The sequence below is a fragment of the Schistocerca nitens genome, chromosome 4, assembly GCF_023898315.1.
Source record: "Schistocerca nitens isolate TAMUIC-IGC-003100 chromosome 4, iqSchNite1.1, whole genome shotgun sequence".
In the NCBI taxonomy this organism is placed as follows: Eukaryota; Metazoa; Arthropoda; class Insecta; order Orthoptera; family Acrididae; genus Schistocerca; species Schistocerca nitens.
The window spans coordinates 110,058,871-110,072,212 of record NC_064617.1 but is presented as its reverse complement, the minus strand read 5'-3'; the positions used below and the strand labels follow the sequence as shown (position 1 = coordinate 110,072,212).

General features: G+C 36.1%; 1 protein-coding gene across 1 annotated transcript in view; it reads right to left on the bottom strand.

The window, feature by feature from the left end:
• The window catches only part of LOC126251888 (hemocytin), a 541,167-nt gene that overhangs the window by 415,472 nt on the left and 112,353 nt on the right, over nucleotides 1–13,342 (bottom strand). The window contains exons 12-13 of the mRNA XM_049952591.1: nucleotides 10,498–10,663; nucleotides 8,242–8,375 (exon numbers count right to left, since the gene is read on the bottom strand). Of these exons, the coding sequence (XP_049808548.1) occupies nucleotides 8,242–8,375; nucleotides 10,498–10,663 (300 nt within the window). The remainder of the gene's footprint in view (nucleotides 1–8,241; nucleotides 8,376–10,497; nucleotides 10,664–13,342) is intronic.

Here is a 13,342-nt window from a genome sequence, read left to right as displayed (position 1 = left end):
AAAGACTTCCTAACATTCAGTTTTATATTTGATGTTAACAATGTTTTTCTGTTTCGAAAGTACTTTGCTTGCCACTGTGTCTGCATTTTATATCCTCTCTGCTTCAGCCACTGTCACTTACTCTGCTGTCCAGATAACAAAACTAATTTAGTACTATATAAGAAACTATCATCCTAGATTGCGGTAATGAAACCAACCTTCACCTAGGTTTCAGCCCAAATAATTGAGCCTTATTCAGAAGATATATGTGAATCTATAATTTGTCTAAGAGGGCATGGTCTAGAAATAAAACTAACACAGCCTGAGTAGGTGTAGTCACATTTTAAAAAGGCGGCACATACATTTTAACATGTTTCTTTGGAATTGGAATTATTAGATTCTCCTTGAAGTCCTTGGTTATTTCATGTGTCACACATATCCTGCATATCAGGTGGAATAGTTTTGTCATGCTTGCCTCTCATAACAATCTCACTAATCCTGCAGCAATGTCATCTACTCCAGGGGACAACTCATGTCTTTCAGTGCTCTGTCAAATTATTCTCACAGTCATATGTCCCATCTCATCTTCAGTTTTTGCAATGCGAATCATCTCTGTCAGTGCAAACTTAAGCATTAAAAAAGCTGCATACTATGGTTACTTCCATTCTTTGATGGCATATGGAATTATTTTCTGGGGAAATCAACCTCTTGCAAAGAAAATATTCATTGCTCAGAAGCGTGTTGTAAGAGTGATGTCTGGTGTAGATCCTAGATGCAGCTGCAGAAGCCTATTCCGGAATCTGGGAATTCTTACAACTACTTCTCAATATATATACTCACTTATGTGTTTCATAAGTAAAAACACTGATTTATACAAATGTAACAGTGAATACCATCAGTATAACACAAGGAGGAAACATGATTTCCACACTGAAGGTAAAAATTTGAAGATTGTGCAGAAGGGTGTACAGTCCTCTGGTATAAAGATATTTAATGCTCTTCCTCCAGAAATCAAATGTGAAATTGCCAACAAATCTACATTTAAAGAGCTTCTGAGGCAATTTCTTTTAGCCATGTCATTTTACAGTTTGGAAGAGTTTATGAAACACAGTGAGAAACGGCCTTAAAATATGATGTATTATCATATAAATTGAACATTAAGCTGAACATTCTTGTCACATATGTAACTGTTTTAGTGTTAACTGCTTATATTTAACAGTCTGGGTTATATGACCTTTTCAGGTTTAATTTACTTTGTTTTATACCTGTAATCTGTAGGTCTAAGGATTCTCATTCCATTATATTGTGTTATGGATCACTGTAGTGGTTAAGTAACTTTATATTCTTTACCTGTAAACATAGTGTACAAGTACTTGTCATTGACAATGTAAAAATTGACACACACTACATCCATGTGAAATTGTCACAGTTGGATCCATGGTGTAAGAAATAAATAAATAAATAAATAAATAAATCTTCATCTACGCCCTATTCCCTTTCTATAACATTGTTTTCAATTTTGTTTCCCTTGTAGAATTTCTATAAATTCACACTTTTCAGTCTTCCCTTTGTTTCATACTGGCTTGCCAACTGAGCTCTTAATATTCATATTGGTTCTTTGCTTTTCTCCAAAGGTCTCTCTAATTTTATCATAGGTAGCTTCTATCTTCCCCACAAATGTGCATGCTTATACAGCCTTGCATTTTTCCTCTAACAATACCTGCTTTGGTATTTTGAACTTTCTGCCACTCTGGTTTTTTAGATGTCCATATTCCCTCTTTCCCACTTTACCGGCTGCAGTTTTATATTTTCTTCTTTCACCAGTTGGGTACAATATCTCTTGTGTCATCCAAAGGTTTCTACTTGGATTTGTCTTTTTGCCTATTTGATCCTTTGCTGGCTTCATTGATGCAATTCTCAGTTACGCACTTATCTTCTGTTGCACTGTTTTCCCCTGTTTAAGTCTGTAATTAACTTATGCTTCTTTTGAAAATCACAGTAACCTCTTGTTCTTACAATTTATACATCTGCTGTTTTTGTAATTTCCTACTCTTCTACAATTTCTTCCAATTTAATTTGCAGTTCATAACCAATAAATGATGATCAGATTGCACGTTTGCCCCAGAAAGTGTTGTGCTGTTCAAAATCCCAGTTTCAAAATCTCTGTCCTACTATTACGCAAGCCATTGGAAACCCGGTGTTTTCACACCTATTTCATGTATACCACTTTCTATCATTATTCTTAAACCAAGTGCTAAATTGTACTCTGTACAACATTCTACCAGGTGGCTTCCCCTTTCACTCCTTTACCCTACTCCATATTCTTCTACTATTTCCCCTTCTCTTACTATTTATTCTTCACTGCCATATTTAATTTTTTTACTTTGTTCATAATATCATTTGACTTTTCCTCATTTTTTTCTTCTCTTTACATTCATGCATGAGGGTTGTTCAGAAAATAAATGTATTGTGACCACAACGGGATGTGTTTTATGTTTATTTTTAGGAGTGGCAACACTGACTGACAGAAGGGGATTCCATGACCAGAGAAATCATCACAGGAAGGAAGTAGGAAATAAATTCACATTGTAGTATCCAGTTGCATGAAAGATATCAGTAAGAAATCACAAGTGTGAGCCATGTGGTGTGATCCACTTCCTGCTCACAGAAGGAGTAACAGCTACTGAAATTTTTTCATGAATCAAAATGGTTTATGGTGAAGGTGTTATGAACAGAAAGAGTGTGCTTGAGTGGTGTACGAAATTTAGTGGAGGCAGAACAAATGTTCATGATGAACAGAGGTGTGCAAGACTTTCCATTTTGGCTGATGGGTTGGTTCAAAAAAATCTAGGAATCTATTTGTGAAGACCATCAGCTGACACTGGATGAAATTTCTGTGATGTTTCCACAACTCTCCAGAACTCTCTTATACAAGATACACAGTGAAATGCTGGGATAACTTAAAGTGAGTGCAAGATTGGTCCCCAAACAGCTCACACAGCAGAACAAGAAAAATCAGGTCAATAGCACCCATGAACTTCTTGAACAACTTGAATTGGAAGGTGAGGATTTTCTGAGCTCTACTGTGACTAGAAATGAAACATGGATGGCTCATTACAGGCCTGAGACAAAAAAACAGTCATCACAGTGGTGTCACACCAATTCCCCATCTGCATGGCCTTGCCCGTTTTGGGACCAAAAAAGGCATCAATTTGGTCAGATTACTTCCTCACAAAGCAGATCATCAATGCACAATATTATTGTGAGACCCTAAAAATGTCAAAAGGAGCATTTGAAACAAATGGAGGAGAATGCTAATGAGAGGAGAGTGCTTGCAGCACACCTGTCCCCACACAGCCTTAGCCTCCAAGGCACACTTGGACTCATTTGGTTGGGATGTTTTGAACCACACCCCTAGTCCTCTGACATATTATCATCTTTTCACTTCTCTGAAGACACACATGAATCAAATCAAATTTCAAGTAATGAACACATGCAGAAAGAGGTTCTGAAGTGGGGAAAGGAACTGGTGGGAGAGTTCTCTGAGGAGAACACAAAGAGGCTTATGCTACAGCTCACAACATGCATTTCAGAGTTATTGCTACTCATCATTACATCTTGGCATATACATTCCAACCTCCTGTAGTTTATATCATGTCATTCAGCTAATATTTTTTGTCTGCAAAAGATGGTTTTGAACATGTGATGTGAGTGTGGGCTTTCTGATGAAAAAATGCTACACCTATTACAGCAGTCTGATGTTGAATCAAAAATTGACTTCACTGCTGAAGGTGAGGATTTTGTATCAGAGAAAAGTGAAGATGATGATGAAGATTTTGTGAATGAGTAGGGATTAATGGAGGAGGATTCACATGGTGATCTACATCAATCCTTACCTCATCTATCACAACTGGCATGGCTGAATGCCTCAACAAAGATGGTCATTATGGATGGAACTGAGTGGGAGACTGTCAATTTTTCATCTTCAATAAGAAGGTCAGCTGTGAACATTCTTAAGGACAGAGGAGGTATCACTACTTGCACTCATCAACAAGTAGCTGACTCTGTCATCAGTGTTTTCTGTCTTATTTTTGACGAAGCAATTCTACGTTGCTTGAAAAAATGCACAGAATAAAATGCTCACAAAGTATTTAAAAACAGGGATTGGAATATGTAACTTGAGAAACTAGAAAGACTGATAGCCATCATCAATGCTCAGGGCAGTACTTGTACAAAAGTCATGGCTGTGGATGATCTTTGGTAGCATTCTTGGGGCTTACTTTCATCAAGGATGTTATACCAAGTGACACGATTTCAGAACTAGTCATTACATCCATTACTGATTGTTACAATTTACAGTTCTTAGTTCTCTGACAACTTAATGATAAAAATACTTTGTCATCTTGGCTCCCTAGGGCTGACATGCAAGAAATTGCACCACTTAGGGTTAACACTGTAGCTCAGCTGGAAAGTAAACAATACTGTTGAACAGTAGCAGCTTTAGCATTGTTACTGAAGCTCATCCTTCATTTATTGTATTGCAATTCATTTGTTCTGTGTGAATATATTATTGTTAGCATTAATCCGTCTCCTGCAGAAATGTATACTACTGTTGAGTATTTGTCAAATATTAGAGACAATTCAATTCAGACTAGTAATGGATTCAGGAAAACTGCAGTTTAAATACAACAGATGTTCACAAAAAAAAAAAAAACCAAGGTACATGGTATACATTCCCATGGTTGGCAGCACAACAAAATTTGCTGCCCGCTTACCACTACACTCCCCAAAATCATCCTAGTGTTCAACCAAGATGATACCACTGTTCCTCTCCTATATCACTTCCAAATTATTCAAAATTAGTCTGGGCATGACCTCAATTAGCAATGCTTCATCTGTAAATGTGAGACAAGCCCTATATTAATCTATTACACAACAAAAGCAAACAATGAAATTTCCAGGATGCAACAACAACAATTGAAAGCATGGATGAACCACAGACCTAGCTGTTGGTGGGTGGCTTGCGTGTCTCAGCGATACAGATAGCCATAACGTAGATGCAACCACAATGGATGGGTATTTATTGAGAGGCCAGACAAATTTGTAGTTTCTGAGAAGAGGCAGCAGTGTTTTCACTACTTTCAGGAGAAACTGTCTGGATGACTGACTGATCTGGCCTTGTAATATCAACCAAATGGCCTTGCTGTTATGGTACTGTAAATGGCTGAAAGCAAGGGAAACTACAGCCATAGATGGCATCCTCTAGGGTGAAATATTCTAGAGGTAAAATGGTCCCCCATTTGGATCTCCTGGTAGGGGCTACTCAGGAGGATGTCGTCATCAGCAGAAATAAAATTGGGAGTTGGAACGTGGAATGTTAAATCTCTCAACTGAGCAGGAAGGTTAGAATATTAAAAAAGGTTAAATATAATGGTAATTAGTGACATTCAGTGGCAGTAGGAACAGCACTTTTGGTCAGATGAATACAGGGATATAAATACAAAATCAAGTAGGTATAATGCAGGAGCAGGTTTAATGATGAATAAGAAAGTAAGAATGTGGATAGACTACACTGAACAGCGTAGTGAATACATTGTCATAACCAAGAAAGACATTATGCTCACAACCACCACTATAATACAAGTTTATATGCCGATTAGCCCTCCAGACGATGAAGAGACTGAAGAAATTTATGAGGAGATAAAAGAAATTATTCACATAGTTAAGGGGGAAAATATTTAAATATGATGGTGGACTGGAATACAATAGTAGCAAAAGAAAGAGAAGGCAAAACAGTAGGTGAATGTGGACCGGGGGAAAGAAAAGAAAGAGAAAGCTGCCTGATAGAATTTTGCACAGAGCATAATTTAATAATCACTAACATTTGCTTTGAGAATCATGAAAGAAGGTTGTATATATGGAAGAGACCTGGAGCCACTTGAAGGTTTGAGACTGATTATATAGTGGTAAGACAGAGATTTTAAATTTTAAGACATTTCCAGTGGCAGGCTGGTTATGAATTTCCAGTGGCAGGCTGGTTATGAACTGTATTTTAAAAGTGAAGAAATTGCAAAATGGTAGGAAATTAAGGAGATGGAACGTGGATAAGTTGAAAGAATGAGATGTTGCTGAGAGATTCAGAGGGAGCAGTAGACAACAATTTGTTAGAAAAGGGGAAAGGAATACACTAGAAGATGAATGGGTAGTTTGAGAGATGAAATAGTGAAGGCAGTAAAGGAGCAAATATGCAAAAAGACAAGTCGTAGTAGGAATCCTTGGATATCAGAGGAAGTATTGAATTTAACTGATGAACGGAGAAAATATAAAAATGTAGCAAATGAAGCAGGTGAAAGAAAATAAAAAAGTCTAGAAAATGAGATTGACAGGAAGTGCAAAATGGCTATGTAGGAATGGCCAGAGGACAAATGTAAGGATTTAGATGTATGTTTCACTAGGAGAAATGTAGATACCATTTACAGGAAAATTAAAGGGGCCTTTGGAGAAAAGAGACGCAATTGTATGAATATGAAGAGCTTCGATGGAAACCAGTACTAAGCAAAGAATGGAAAGGTGGAAGGAGTATATAGTGGTATAGTAGATCTTTATGAGGGAGATGAACTTGAAGGCAATATTATACAAAGGGAAGAGAATTTAGATGATGAGATGGGAAATATGTTGGTGAAAGAAGAATATGACAGAGCACTGAAAGACCTGAGTCAAAACAAGGTGCCTGGAGTAGACAGGTGGTTGAGAAGGGAGTGAAACAAGGTTGTAGTCTATCCCTGATCTTAATCAGTCTGTATGTTGAGCAAGCAGTAAAGGAACAAAAGAAAAATTTGGAGTAGGAATTAAAGTTCAGGAATAAGAAAGAAACATTTTGTGGTTCACAGACAACATTGTAATTCTGTCACAGCAAAGGACATGGAAAGAGCAGTTGAATGGAATGGACAGTGTCTTGAAAGGAGGATATATGATGAACATCAACAAAAGCAAAACAAGAATAAAGGAATTTAGTTGACTTAAATCAGGTGATGCTAAGGAAATCAGATTAGAAAATGAGACACTAAAAGTAGTAGAGGAGTTTTGCTATATGAGCAGCAAAATAACATGATGGCCAAAGTAGAGAAGATATAAAATGTAGACTGGCTGTGGCACGAAAAGTGTTTCTGAAGAAGAGAAATTTATTAACACTGAATATGGATTTAAGTGTTAGGAACTCTTCTGGGGTGTAGCAATTTATGGAAGTGAAACATGGATGATAGACAGTTTAGAGAAGAAGAGAATAGAGGCTTTCAAAATGTGGTGTTGCAGAAGAATGCAGAAAACTATATGAGTAGGTCACATAACTAATGAGGTACTGAATAGAATTAGGGAGACAAGAAATTTTGTCATACAACTTGACTAAGGAAGGAATCGGTTGATAGGACACATATTGAGAAATCAAGGGATCACCAAATTAGTCCTGGGTGAAAGAGTGTGTGTCTGTGTGTGCGTGTGTGTGTGTGTGTGTGTGTGTGTGTGTGTGTGTGTGTGTGTGTGTGTGTGTGTGCCAGAGGGGGTGGAGGAAAGAAACCACAGAGGGAGACAAAGATATGACTACACTAAGCAGATTCACAAGGATGCAGGTAGCAGTAGTTATTCAGCAATGTACAGGCTTACAGGCCTGCACAGGATAGAGTAGCATGGAAAGTTGCATTAAACCAGTCTGTGGGCTGAAGACCACAACAACAACAACTACTACTACCACATGGCCACTGTCTCCAGGTGCTAAGACCATGTGTGTGTCAGACATTTTTGTGTGAGTGTGTGTGTGAGTTTTCTACTGTTGAAGATGGAGTTTTCTACTGTTGAAGATGGACTTCATCTGAAAGCTCAAATATTTCTAGCATTCTTTTTCATTGTGCCTATCAGTGACTAGCACCTTCTTTTGTGGTGAGAAACAACGCAACATAAAAATATTGAAATCTGCAGCAATAATGTAATTTTTTAATTATAAGATGACCCTGTATTTTTGAATGACAAATTTGGGAAGAAAAACTCATCTTATAGTTAGAGAATTATGGTATTATTTTTAATTACTGCAAAAAATTTGTTGTGCTCTGCTATAAATCTTTCAGTTATTTTGTTTTGATTATGCACATAAGAGATCCTTGGAAAATTAAAACATTAATGTCTGAGCCACATTTCTCTTATGAGAAAGTACCATATATGGCAAGCATTTAAGCTTTAGAACTGAGCAGAGTTTTGCTCGCCAATACTCACTGCTCGACATGCTTCAAAGCGGACATCAGTAAGCAGCCGGCTACAGAAGGAACTAGCTTCATCCACAACACTGTTTTTGTTTACAACATTATCTGTACAGGGATGTATCACAGAAGGCTGTTGATTGCAAGACCCTGAAAACACAAGTTAAATATAATAAAAAAAAACAAAAATACTTACAACACTGCAGATCACAAAGATTACATATTTAAAGTTGTATCTTGGCACAAATTTAGAGATGATCAATAATCACGAACTACAACAAAGCATACTGGAAACTAGAAACACAATTTTCTAACAGATATGAATGTATTACTTTGCAAATCTAGTGTCTGAATACAATAAGGACAAAAAAGTACATGTAACATAGAATAGTGTAAAAAGCTGGACACTAAGAACAATATGTTGTTAATACTAAAGCATCCTGTAGAGACCTATTTAGACACACTGGTATTTCCAAGAACTGATTCACACTGAATGTGCTCACAAATGTCCTTCATAGGTAGCAATATTTCTCTTAATAAATTTGTGAAAAGTTAAAACTGACACCAGCCCATGACTAGAATCTGTAAGCACTGCATTTCATGAGCTGTGCACTACCAGTTATGCTATGCACTCAGGCCTCATGTATCAACTCAAGATTTTTACTTATCACTTGCTTTCCTCCTTAACTTCTAAGCACACAACTTTGAGTTACCACAAAAATTCTGACTTGAGCATACATTCTACCAAAAGTAGACAGTGCAAAGCATGTTTTATTACAAGAACAAATACCATCCACACAAATCCTTCAGAAGATTAACTTTACTAAAGAATATAGTTACCTGCAGGAGTGCACAACAAACCACCACAACCTACTACTGTAAATGTGTAATTTAATGGATCATTAAAGACTGTTGTGCAGACCAATCTCTTCTAATGAAATGGCAAGTACCGTACCATCATAGCAATTTTCAAAACTAAAGTTTTTGGATATAACCCATTTCAGTACTCTTAAATTACTTCAGAATTTTAAGAATTCTACTTAGGACATTTAAAAGGTGTCCCACAGAGAGTTAATCTTCTGAAATGCCCACCATTCCTATTCTAGTAAGTTGAGAGCACTGAATGTTGCACAATTTTCATCTATTTTCTTTGTGGTTAGTAATGGAGCAATTAATCAATAAACAGTATGTTGTCAAAGTAAAAATATATCACAAATGTGGTGACTGTTGCACAGAGACTGTTCACAAACTCCTTGGTATGGTTGGTCAACATAATGCACTGAATAAGTCAACTGTGATGAGATTGATTACCAGGTTTCTCAGCTGTGGACATTAAACCCCCCAGCGCATAATTGTGTTAGTTGTTCTGCATAAATTACTGTCATCATAAATGATAATTTTGTTATAAGTCTGACGAACTCTATCGCCAGCATTCACAGCAATCTGATATTCCCAGTACTACCATGCAATGAATCTTGAAAGAATATTTGTGCCTTTGGTCTATAAAATGCAACTGATACAAACCAAATGAAGACAAAAAGCACTGAGCATTTGCCTATTGGGTACTAGCAAGACACATAGTAGACAACAATTTCATCAAGAAAATAATATTCACTGATAATGTATATTTCCTGCTGAATCACTTCAGGAACAAGTAAAATTAAAGTATTTGGGACACAGAAAATGACTGGCAATTATGAAGAAGCCACTATCTAAACAATGAGTGACTATTTATGGGGTCCTTTTGGCTGAAGGCATAAATGAACCATTCTTTTTCAAATATGACACCAGACACACATTAAGAGTAGACAGCAAGCTGTTACACTTTGATTGAAACAATGGACTTTCTACAACAGAGGTCCCCTGGCCAAAAAATTTCTCACAATGGTGATGTGAACTGACCACCCAGATCTGGTGATCTGACTCCATATGATTTCTTTCTGTGGAGTTAATTGAAATTGTGTGTATACACCAACAAACCATGATCACCTCCAGCTAGTAATTTCAAAAATAGAAGTGCAGGTAAGCACAAAACTGCTTACAAAGCTAACTAATGCATGTGATCATGACAATGATTGTTATGAATTATTATAAATCAAAACTGTTACCAAATGTAAACTTTCAATGGAATAATTGGCAATAGAAAAGAGCTAGAACACATTAAGAAGTATTCTATACGCCGTACTGAGTCTTTCAATAGAACATATATTTCAATGTAAATTTGAGATGAAACAAATAGAATGAAAGAAAGTTGCTTAAGAAATTATAGTACCTTCTTCAATAACTTTAGTTTGCCAACTACTAGCAAAAGTCACAACATCAGTGGTAGGACTGCCATCTTTCAGACTTAGATCATTTCCAGCAAATCCATCTAAGCGACCGCACAGACCAGCTGTCTTGTTCCACATCACTTCTGGCACATGTACAGCAATGAAATCCTAAACAGAAATAAACACAAAACTATAAAATTCAAAAGTGACTGGTATACTTACTCATTTGCATTTTATCATACATCAGAATTTATTTTATTCTGACCAGCATGAGAAGCCCAGTTTATTTGATGTCTATCAGAACTGCAATACAAAGAGGACGTGGTGCATTATATCAGTAGTTTACTGTTTACAAATTAAGGAGGAGATTAATGTTTAACATCCCGTTCACATACAGGTCTTTAGAGACGGAGCAGAATCTCACATTAGGGAAGGGTGGGGAAGGACATCGGCCATACCCTTTTACAGAAACCATCCCAGCCTATGTCTGAAGTGATTTAGGGAAATCACGGAAAACTTAAATTAGGATGGCTGGATGCAGAATTGAACCATCGTCCTCCTGAATGCAATCCAGTGTCCTAACCACTACACCACCTCACTCAATACACATCTTCACATTCCACTAGGGCTAATTTCAACAACGATGCATTTCTGTCCATGTCAGTTCAAGTTTAGTTGTAATTATTTTCTTCTGATATGAAGGACAAAACTAAGGTAATTACATTATTTTTGTAAGATAAGTAAGTGGCTTGGTCATCTTATATACAAAAGAATTACAGTTATACAGCATCCTCAGCAGAATAGGAGACCCCATCGTAAGTTGCTTGTTGTTTTACAGAATCATCAGAAATTAACTCCTGCAAACACACAGTTTTTTCAGGAGTATCTGCCACTGATTTCAAGAAACATCTGAAAATTTTATATCTTAACAATTTCAGATATGCCTTTGTCCACACTTATTCAACGTTCAGTGCTTCATTCACAAAACTGATATTTATTTTTGTCTTCCTGAAGGAAAATTACATGCAAAAAACCATTATCGAGCTACAGTTCTTGCCAACAATTGACCTCCTAATAACAATTTTGTGAGAAATAATTCTTTCTTTCTGGTATTGTCACTCACCACGAGATACTGTACACTGCTCCTCTCTTCCAATCACTCCTTCCCCCACTCCCAGCACACATCAAGAATTTTTTCACACTACTTTGCACATGCTAGTAATACAGCAGAACAAAAATAATGCTTATCTAGTCATAAATTATTATATTAATATACATTCTGCTGATGTTTCTTAGGCCAAAAAGGGAGAATTAAAAAAATAAAAATAATCTTAATAAATTACAGTGTAGGGAAGTAGTGTGGGATGCAGAAACTAAATGAAGTGAGACATTACAAAGTTTTATTAAAAAGTGTTGTCAAAACAGGCAAAAGATTGTCAAATGATAAGTTCATTTTAGGGCATAAGGATAAGAATAAGGATAAGGCAGTATCATCTGTTATTAAATCCAAATTAGGTACAGCAGTTAACCACCAGCAAATTTCAAAAATTAAACAAAACAGCACTATTTTGAAACTTGTTCAAATATCTCAATGCTTTAATAAGTTTCTCATAAATGTAGCAAAACCTAATGTTGACAATGTAAGGAAAAGAGAAGTACATATCATTCATTTACACATGCAAGCACACCACATGCACACATCACATGTGTACATGGTGTGTGCTTGATTCTGTCAATGTATGGTGTGTACTTTTCCTTCTTTATCTGATGAAGGCTGTGGCCGATAGCTAAAGTATAAGTGTCTTTTAATGGCTTTTAATTGTGCGTACCTGTCTTCAATTTAATGTGTCATCTCTATGGTAAGTAGTAATCTTTTCCTTATATTGTTGACAATCTAATCTAGAGTTTTCATTGTTTGAAAATCTAATGTTAATGTGATTACTTATCAAAACAGTGTACATTTTTTGACCCAGAATAATGACCTCTATGTGGCATTTACTAAAGTCTCAACCAAAGGCGAAAAAAATGCTATTTCCTCCTTAAAAAACAACAATCCTGCAATGTAGGATCAAATACCATCAAAAAAAGATAAAATAGCACACCCTCTATCTTTACTAATCAGTCAGTCATCTGAGCAAGTCAATATCTCTCATGTCCTTCTGTACTTCACGACGCAGAGATAAAACCACAACACAAAACAGGGTCAAGATAGCATGTGGGAAATTATGATATTATATCTATCCTCCCAGTGTTAACCAAAGTATTTTAAAAATTGATGCAATCCGGACAACAAATTTCATGATGAAATATGTTATTCTCAAAAACCAACATGGGTTCCAAAAAGTGATAAGCACCATGAATACAATAAATGTGTTGTGCGTTCACTGAAAAAATATATATATATATATATATATATATATATATATATATATATATATATATATATATATATATATATATATATATATATATATATATATATATATCAGCTCAACACTGGACAAAAGCAATAAAGTGGGTATCTTCTGTGACCTTACGAAGACATTCAATTCATTGAATCACACCATGCTGCTTCATAAACAGGTATGGCATCAGACAATATGATACACAGTGACTCAGGTCTTATTTGACAAACAGAAAGCAAAATGTAATCATAATATCTAATACCATAAATTATGTATCTCAGTGGGATAAAAATTCACACGGAGTCCCTCAGGGCTCAATCATAGCACCAATCTTGCTTCTCTTTTACATAAATGATTTACCTCTCAATATCAGCACCCAACCAGTCATGTTCACCAGTGATAAATCAGCACTTACTGAAAAAGAAAAGGTGAGGGAAATTGC